Raw genomic sequence first — 10,477 nt, forward strand, 5'->3', positions numbered from 1 at the left:
TATATATATATATATATATATTAGTATTATTATTCTTTTCTGAACTTAGGATTAATAATACTTATATTAATGCATTATTATTAATATTTAAGCAGTGAGGCATACTTATTATTATTATTATTATTATTATTATTAATACATTAAAACAATTCTGATCTCAGGATTAAATATATTTATATGAATTCATTGTATATTAAATACTATTATATTAAAGCAGTGAAATATACTATTTAGTTATAAATAATAAATAATTTAAATGTTTTCTGATCTCATGATTAATTATAATATGATAAAAACTTTTAATAATATTAATATGAAATAGTATAGACAAGACAACAAAGACATTGTGTTGTTATTGGGTATAAGAACATAAAACAGGACAATTAAATCTAAATTTGTTTAAAAAATATGATATAAACCTTTCATGTTATAATACATGAAAATAGCATAAATAGAACAATTACATTTCTAAGCACTTTGCACGTTTTTTAAAAATGATTTCCCCATTTTGACCCAAATGTTTATGCTTTCCTGTCATTTTAATTTCACGCTAACATCACAGATGGACCTCCTCTCATGTGCATGTGCTGATCTGAAATTATTTGTGTTTTCAGCTTCAGGACTTCGCCAAACTCAACGACAACGTGTTCTACGTCTACAACGACATCGAGCATTTTAAAGGAGAGCCCCAGAAGATCTCCATCAGCTGTGAGGAAGACATTCACGTCACGGAGGAGGTGTATAAGCGGCCGCGCTTCACCCTGCCCACATACAGGTGCACAGAACTGCTTCTTCATTGTTACATGTGGTCTAAACCAGTGTTTCCCAACTACGTAATTATTTTAAATCAGTGCTATTGGTCATTGTCTTGTCCATTTGTGGGTTTTACAAATATTTAACCAATGAAAAGCATTCAAAGGAGCATGTGACTAAACCTCGTAAGGCCATTGGATCCTCAAATTGTCCGTCAAACCTCATAACTCCACCCCGCTTCATTCAGAATGAAGTGCTACTTCTTCACAATGCAAGGGTTAATAAAGAACTGATGTTTGAATAAGAGCAGCCTTTCCTTTACTCAAGAAACGCTGCCTATAAAAGCTAATGTTTTTGTGTGTTTAAAGAGCAGAGAAGAGTCTCATTTGCTGTCTAGTTGTAGCCAATACACTTTTGTACGTTTCAAATATCCTGTGCATTTTTTATATCATGCAATTTTTGGCCAAATGTATTAAACAACAAGAGAAACTGAGCGCCCATATACAGTAGTTACAATAAACTTTATAACCTGCAAACTGATGAAAATGATTAATTTACTGTCTCGGATGCGGCCGTTCTTATGACGGACAAAACACCGATCTCAAAAACCTCCTTGACTCCATTTGAGTATGATTTTTAGAAAATGTTAAGTGCAAGTGTCTGATCATATATGTGACCCTGGAGCACAAAAGCAGTCTTAAGTCGCTGGGGTATATTTCTTGTATGTTCAAAAATATTTAAAACATTAATCTTATAAAATTGTAAAAGTGTAAATGCATTTATGGCCCCTCAGCTTCATCCAACAGTCTGTGTAAATACATCTAATGCCTCTTAATCATTAATTCAAGAGATTCGTTCAAAAACTCTGGACGAAGCAAGTCTTCATTCATTTATTTCAAATTTATTTCAAATTTTTACACAGGCCTAATGAATTCATTTAAAGTAATAAATATTTTTTAAATAGACTCATTTGTAACATTTTAGACATTTATAAATTGACTCATTTATAACATTAAATAACACATTTTGTCAGAATCTCAAGTAAGTTAGCCTACATATGATTTTGTTTGGTTGTATAATGTTTTGTTTTCAGAAGCGTGGGAGAACCGTGATCTATATTCTAAAAATCAATTATCCTTAAAATGTAGTTCTGCAACGCACCCCCCCCCCTTCTTTTGGTTCGTTCCGCGATCCATGCATACAACGATTGGACACAAAGTTCGCAATTTGTAATACAATATTGACTGTTTTTGCTCAAGTTCGCTGATCAAGTTTCAATCAAAGCCACAGCAGAACTGTTGTGTGTCTCCCAGCAACACAGCGGTGATTCGATACTGAATGAATCCACGAATTTGAACGAATCAAGTGAGTCAATGATTCAGTAACCCGTTCATAAAGACAGACGCCTCGATTCTGAATGAATCAGCCGTTTGAATGAATGACTAATGACTCACTCATTAAAACAGTCCTTTACCGTCATCTATTGGTGGTTGTGTTTCATATTTAAAAGTGTTGCATTTTTCCCAACATTTTTAACTTGTATTACTTGAAGCATATCTTGTCTTTTCCATTTATTTTGTTGTCAGAGTGCACCAGAATGCTTCATTTACATGTTAAATCCTCAAAAACTTTCTTCTTTCTTCCACACCCCCCTACAAGGCTTATATTCTGAACTATGTCACCTTTTTAACCTCTTGTGAGTTTGCAGGTATGATGTATAAAGCCAAAATACTAACTCTGATGATGCATTGTTTGTTTAATTATTGAGAGGGAAAAAAAAACTTTCCTCCTTTGTATATTTATGTTTTTTTTTTTTAATGCTTGGTGTGCCGTGGAATTTTTATTACTTACCAAAACTGTGCCGCGGCAGAAAAAAGGTTGAGAAAAAGACAGAAAGGCCTACCATAACTCATTGGTTAAGAGAAATATCTTCATGCATTGCAATGGAAAAGATAACCTATATGCTTAAGGGTAAACCAGCTAAATTTAAGAAAATCTGGAGTCTATTTTTATTATTTATTGAATGTAGGGATATTAACAATGTAATAGAGGATCAAAATTCTCGATTGGGTATTTAAATATATTTTACAAAAAAAAAAGGTTGGGAAACACTGGTCTAAATGGTTAATAATAATAATGATATAAATAAAAAGTGTAAATGTGTTTGTGCAGGTATTATCGTCTGCCTCTGCCGATGGATGGAGCGCCACAGGAGGACCAGTTTGACGCATTTGTGAACGTTCTCCGGGTAAGAAATTCTCCTGAAAACACCAGCATGAACTCCATGACCTTTCTGATAATTGCGCTGTGATGTAAATCGATGCATCGGTCAGCTGATATAATGTGAGAGGCATAAACACATCCGCGGAATAGTTTTCTCGTGATGCTTCACGCCAATTCAGCCGGCAATGTGATTAAAGCCTCTGAAGATGTTTGACATCTTTGAGACGGTGGAATCTAAACACGTCAGATGCTTTAAAGGGGTCATAGGATGCTACATGCAATTTTACAAGTTGTTTGAACTGAAATGTGTGTTGGCAGTGTGTGTACACAACCACCCTATAATGATAAAAATCCACCCAGTGTTTTTTTTTTATCTGGTTAAATGTTTTCCCCTTTCTCAAATCGAGCCGATATCAGATGCCTGTCTGTGTGACGTCACACAGACAGGCCGCTCGGAAGAGAGGGGCGGGGTCAGCAGAGCTCATTAACATTTAAAGGAAAATGCTACAAATCTGCTTGCTCTGAAAAGAGCTGTTTTTGACAGGGTAAAAAAAGGTGTTTTAGACTACCATTGAGAAATTTTAACCAAACTATGTTACAGACTTTTCATTAAGACGCTAAAAAATCATATCAACTTGTGGAAAATGGGCATCCTATGACCCCTTTAAAACGCGTCGGAGCTGTAATATATAACGTGTTTAGATAGAAGGAAATGAGTTAATGGAATATTCTGGAGTCTGTAGATCATCAGACGGACTGAAGACAAACGCTCTCATTCAGTTACAAAACAAGAGCAGCATCCAAACCCAAACAAAACCTCATTGTTTTCTCTTTCTCTGCACAGCACTTATAGAAATGTATACTCTAATCATTTTTTGCAGTGTAGTTTGAGTTTTGCTTAAAACAAGAAACAGAATTTTATTTTAGGGTCCGTTACACGTTGCATGTACTTACTGTAGTAATAACAAAAAATATGCATAATTACATGTAACTAACCCTATCCTAAGTACATGTTGTTAATTAATTACTCGGTACTTAAAGGCACAATATGTAAGTTTTCGCTGCTAGAGAGCACGTATTCAAAACAAACAAAGCAAAATATGAGTGTAACCAAAAATTAAAACTCAATATTATTCTATATGCAATTATTGCATAGCCTATATTTGCTCAATCCAAGAAAAAATATTAGTCAAGCTTTACAATAAGGTCCCATTAGTTAATGGATTAACTAGCATTGGGCAATACGTTTGTTTTATTAATCTTAGTTAATAAAAATACAACTGTTCATTGAATATGCATTTATTATTATTTTATTATTATTGTTAAAACAGTGAATTATACCACTTAACAACAATAAAAGCAACAATCATAACAATAATAATAATAATTACAATACAAAAATGTAAAAATTTTTTTTTTTCTGATCATAGGATTGTATTATATATATGAATATGAAATTATTATTATTATATAATTAATTAATTAATTATAGTAATTATTATTAAAGCAGTGAATTATAATATTTAATAATAATAATAATAAACAAACTGTTTAAAAACAAATTTACTATGCACTGATTATGTATTTTATAATAATAATAATAATAATACAAAAATGTAAAGTTTTTCTGATCATAGGATTGTATTATATATAGGATTATGTATAGTAAAAATAATAATAATACAGCCTTTATTTATTTATTTTTCTACAGATAGATCTGTCAGTCTATCACTAGTTTTACCATGGTAAAGTCTGTCAGTGTGGTGTTTTTGTCTATTCAGAGCTCAGTTTGTGTGTTTGCATCAGTCATGTGCCCGATGAATGAGACTTCCTTCTTGTCTTGTGTTTCCTGTTTCTCAGGTTTATGAGGACAGAAGCTGAAGCCACAGATTTGTCGAGTTTAAGATTAGAAAGTAAACCACAGGCTGACTGCGCAGAAATGAGTCCATCTCTGATAAAAGCTTCATATTCTGTGTGATATGATGCATTCTGGTCATGCAAATCCCCAGAATGCTTTTAAAGGGGTCATAGGATGCCCATTTTCCACAAGTTAATGATTCTTTAGGGTCTTAATGAAAAGTCTGTAACATAGTTTGGTTAAAATTTCTCAATGGTAGTGTAAAAAACCTTTTTTACCCTGTCAAAAACAGCTCTTTTCAGAGCACGCAGTTTTGTAGCATTTTCCTTTAAATGTTAATGAGCTCTGCTGACTCCGCCCCTCTCTTCCGAGCCGCTCTCAGAGAGACTGTTTACTTTAGCTGCATTCATCTTCATTCATGCATTCAACTTGCTAATTAGCACATTATTAGGAAAGGTGATTTGCAAAGATTTGTTAAAAAAACCTTATACTCACTTCTTCTGTAGGTGAGGCTGGATCACGAATGATTCGTGCGAACATAGACGCATTTAGGTAGATCAGGGGCGCATTCCCTTCAGAAACAAATGTAATCCACTGCGTCTTCAGCGGCTCAGATGTCGGGAGTAAATGACGACTGCTATGTTCATTATTACATCCAACAACGAAACAACTCAATCGCTTAGGAGTCATTCTTGTCTACATCTGCTCCGGCGGTGAAACAATGGCGGACTGATGACAGTCACTCAGGGCGGGGCTAAGGTAAGACACCAGTCCAGTCTGTGCTGAAACGCTACTGTCAATCAAACTATCGTGGGAGGGGCCTGTTTTTGTGTCGTCACACAGACAGGCATCTGAGATCGGCTTGATTTGAGAAAGGGGAAAACATTTAACCAGATTAAAAAAAAACACTGGGTGGATTTTTATCATTATAAGGTGCTTGTGTACACACACTGCCAACACACATTTCAGTTCAAACAACTTGTAAAAGTGCATGTAGCATCCTATGACCCCTTTAAAACAAGCTGTTTTTGTTGCATATGTCGGCAGTGCATGGGCGGCGAGAAATCATTTGTCTATTTAAAGCGTCCTGACAAACTGCAGGACTCGAGCTGTTATTTTAGCCCTGCCAATATCAACATCAAACATATTTAAGGTTTTGTTTAAAATAAAACCAAAAGTTTTTTTTCAGGTAAATAAGCTAAATTAAGGATTCCCAAACTTTTCTTGTCTGCCAAACCCCGTTGAGGTAAAATATTTATTTTTAAGATTTTAAGTTAATATAAAACATTTACAATTATCTGAAGGTTGTTAATGGACACATGACATGCATGTAAACACATTCAATTATTTTATATTATTTTATATAAAATAATTTGTATATTTTTAAAATACATTTTATATTTTATATATTTAAAATTATTTAAATAACATTTTTATAAAAAAAAATCATTTTAATTTTGGTCTGTTATTTTAGTATCATTGAGATACTTTTATACTTTTTTTTTTATATTTATATTTTGAATTTGAGTTTTATTTTTGTAATTTCATTTTAATTTTAGTTAAAGTTTTAGTTATTTTGTTTTGTGTTGGTCATTTTTATTAGTTATTGTTTTAGGTCTATATAGTTTTTATTTTAGTACATCAAGTTAAACTATGAAAATGATAAATGTTTCTTTGTCAACTGGCTGAAATAAAATACATGTTATAGATAGTTAAGGCAAAATACATTACCAAGAATTAAGTAGTCAGACATTCGTCAGTCATAAATACTGACGTTAACATACAGGGAAAATATGTAACGGACGCCTCGCAGATACAGACGGGGTAAATAATGTTTTATGTTTTGATTAAAAGATTAACATTAACCGGCTGCATATCATGTTGTTTATTACTTATCAGAGCTGATGAAACCAGAGATTTGCACTAAATAAAACCAAATAATCCACATAAAATGAAATCAACAGATGCAAGAAGTATTCGATGAAGCCTGTGTGCATGTTTACTCTAACTGTATAGAGATTTTCACGAAGGAAATTAACGAATATCCTGCTAATTTGTTCTGACTTTGAAGCATAGTCTACTGCCACATAAAACTAAAGACCGGCTGCATATCATGTTGTTTATTACTTATCAGAGCTGATGAAACAGAGATTTGCACTAAATAAAACCAAATAATCCACATAAAATGAAATCAACAGATGCAAGAAGTATTCGATGAAGCCTGTGTGCATGTTTACTCTAACTGTATAGAGATTTTCACGAAGGAAATTAACGAATATCCTGCTAATTTGTTCTGACTTTGAAGCATAGTCTACTGCCACATAAAACTAAAAATATGAGCTGCTGTGAAAACAGAGCTGTATGTGCATTGCTGGAAATGTGGTGACGCTCAGATGAACGGACTGAATGCTCTTGACTCTCTCGTTCTGTCAGGAGAATCCGTCTCTGTCCTCGAGTCGTGACACGTCGCGGTCTCTTCCGGCTCTGCTGTTTAGCTGTCAGGTCGGCGTCGGCCGAACCAATCTGGGAATGATCCTGGGATCTCTGGTGATGATGCACCTCACACGAGCGGCACAGGAGCCGACAGCACCGTAAGACCCCAACACATCCCATGATCACACTAGCACTCAGAATGTTAGGGGGTCGGTAAGATGTTTTTGTTTTTGAAAGATTCTCTTAAAAAAACTAAGACTCTCTACTCATCAAGGCTGCATTTATTTGATCAAAAATACAGTAAAATTGTGAAATAATATTGCATTTTGAAACAGCTGTTTTCTATGTGAATATCTGTTAAACTGTAATTTATTCCTGTGATCAAAGCTGTATTTTCAGCATCATTACTCCAGTCTTCAGTGTCACATGATCTTCAGAAATCATTCTAATATGCTGATTTGCTGCTCAAGAAACATTTCTGATTATTATCAATGTTGAAAACATTATATTTGTGTGGAAACCGTGATACATTTTATTTTTCAGGATTCACAGATGAATAGAAAGTTCAAAAGAACAGCATTTATTTGAAATAGAATCTTTTGTAACATTATAAATGTCTTTACTGACGCTTTTGATTAAATTAATGCATCCTTGATGAATAAAAGTAATACTTTATTTTTAAAAAATCTTACTGACCAGAAACTTTTTGTATATTCATTAACATTTTTTTGCATGCTTAAGAATGTTTAATAAAGATGTGTATTTGTGTATATTATGTGCATTTACATTTAGTCATTTAACAGACGCTTTTACCCAAAGCGACTTACAAATGATGACAATAGAAGCAATCAAAACTAACAAAAGAGCAATAATAAGCAAGTGCTATGACAAGTCTCGGTTAGCCTGAATAACGCAGTACACATAGCAAGGTTTTTTTTATGTATACAGTTAAAGTGTAATTTTGCATTTAATGTGAATGTTGTCACATGTTTATAGAGCTGAAGAGGATGCAACAGACAAACCCAAAATTCAGTTCCAGGTTATTCAGACCCTCATCAGTAAGCTGCCTAAAGGTCAAGAGGTCATGGAAGAGGTTTGTATTTGAATGTTGTTCAATCTAATATTTCTATATAAACACTGAGAGATCCCAGATGAGCTGTTGACCGCGTCCTGCTGTGTTTCAGGTGGACCGAGCCATCGATCTGTGCTCTGAGATGCACGACATCCGAGAGGCCATTTATGAGAACAAACAAAAACTGGAGGGAATCGGTGAAGACTATCAGATCCAGGTGAGCATCTGCATATGATATTAGTCAAGGTGAATGTGTTTCATTTTTCACTGTCGCTAGAATTAAATAAGCAGTTTTGTGCTGCTTTTTACACAACTGGTCAAAGTGTTTGTTTTTTTTTTAGATTTTTTTTTCATGTTTTAGTATGATTTCTGAAGGATCATTTGACACTGAAGACTGTAGTAATGATGCTGAAAATTCAGCTTTGATCACAGGAATAAATTACACTTTAACAGATACTCGCATACAAAACAGCTATTTTGAATGTTAAAAATATTTCACAATTTTTATTATGTTTGATCAAATAAATGCAACCTCGGTGAGCAGAAACATTCCATCTTAATTATTCTAAACTTCTGACCAGTAGTGTATGCAAACACCCCTTCGCACGTGAAATCAATGGAGGCTGACGAAGACGAATCTTATTCTATCTAGTTTTGCTTGTGGATCACTTGTGTGCAGAACGAGATTTACGGCCCACAGCTGGACAGATTGTAAATAAAGTGTATTTTCTGTTGTCTCTGTGTGTGTGTGTGTGTTTTCAGGGAAGCAGCACTAAAGATTACTTCCTCCATCGAACTCTACAGAGTCTAGAGCGATATTTCTACCTGATCGTCTTTAATGCTTACCTGCATGAACAGGTACAGTGTGTTTTCAAGCCACTCTTTTAAGAGTCACTATTCATTTGCTAGTCATATTTATTATGTTGTTCCTCTCTGTTCTAGTATCCGCTGGCGTTCGCCTCTAGTTTCAGCCAATGGCTGTGCTCTAACGCCTGGATGTACCGCCTCCTCTCCTGCATGAACCAATCAGAGCTCAGAGCACCAGCTGACCTGCTCACGAAAGGAGCTCGAGTTCTGGTGAGAAACATCAACATCATTACCCATCTGACATTGCTTGGAATATATTAAGGACACCAATTATCATAACAACATTTTAGGCAAAGAAGATTTTTTTAGAAGATTTAGTTCAAGAGAAATGGAATGTTACAATTGATGCAACATTCCAAATTCTGTTACATTCACAGTGATACAAAGTTTCAAATGAACTGAATTTAAACGGAACAAACAGCACTGTCAACTCAAAATGAAACGAAGTATCAAAATGAAAAAAGTATAAAGCTATCATAAACGTTTTACAACTCCAGTCTAACTCGTGTGCTATATTTCAAATCTTCTGAAGTCACAGACTACATTTACATGCACATCAGATTTCATTTAAGCTCGGTATAATCGAGTAGTTTATATGATGTTTATATGCATACAGGCATCAGAATATTCCTTGACTAGATTAGTAGATTATGGTGATCTACACATGTATGTTTCCTTTCAGTGTTATGTCTTGGTAGATTTAAAATGCTGCTGTTTGCTCCGTTATTAAATTTATTACTACGTTTCACAATAATTTAAATAGGACTAATATTATCACATTCAAAAATGCCAGACAACAATGGCACAAAATGGAAAGAGTCAGGCCATTATTAATAATAATAATAATAATAATAATAAATACACTGTAGATATAAAAGAATGCTTATTAAATTAATAATATTTTTATTAATATTATTTAAAAAATAGAAACATCTGCCTATTCCAAATAAAGTTTCACTGTATTTTTCTGTCTGCAGGACAAATTGATTAAAACATTTTAACTTGCAAGGTAAATAATTAAGAAACTTAAATGCATTTCTGGAGTAACAGCAAAACAGATTAAAAAAAAAGTAAATTATTAAAATAAATTGATATTAACTCATTATTATTATTATTATTAATAATAACAATGTTTTTTTTTTCCCATTTTGTGCTGTTGTTGTCAGGTATTCTTGAAAGTGTGAAGTGTCATTCTTAATTAAATTAATAAAACTAATAACTGAGCATAATGTTTGGCAGCATCATAATCCTCTTGATAAATAAGACTGGGA

At 33.5% G+C, this 10,477-nt stretch overlaps 1 protein-coding gene across 1 annotated transcript in view; it reads left to right on the forward strand.

Moving 5' to 3' along the window:
- pald1a (phosphatase domain containing paladin 1a) overlaps positions 1–10,477 on the forward strand; it is a 70,415-nt gene that overhangs the window by 27,226 nt on the left and 32,712 nt on the right. The window contains exons 6-12 of the mRNA XM_016544175.1: positions 615–775; positions 2,926–3,001; positions 7,268–7,425; positions 8,264–8,360; positions 8,452–8,556; positions 9,102–9,197; positions 9,282–9,416. Of these exons, the coding sequence (XP_016399661.1) occupies positions 615–775; positions 2,926–3,001; positions 7,268–7,425; positions 8,264–8,360; positions 8,452–8,556; positions 9,102–9,197; positions 9,282–9,416 (828 nt within the window). The remainder of the gene's footprint in view (positions 1–614; positions 776–2,925; positions 3,002–7,267; positions 7,426–8,263; positions 8,361–8,451; positions 8,557–9,101; positions 9,198–9,281; positions 9,417–10,477) is intronic.

Source organism: Sinocyclocheilus rhinocerous, unplaced genomic scaffold (genome assembly GCF_001515625.1).
Source record: "Sinocyclocheilus rhinocerous isolate Xijiao unplaced genomic scaffold, SAMN03320098_v1.1 scaffold159, whole genome shotgun sequence".
In the NCBI taxonomy this organism is placed as follows: Eukaryota; Metazoa; Chordata; class Actinopteri; order Cypriniformes; family Cyprinidae; genus Sinocyclocheilus; species Sinocyclocheilus rhinocerous.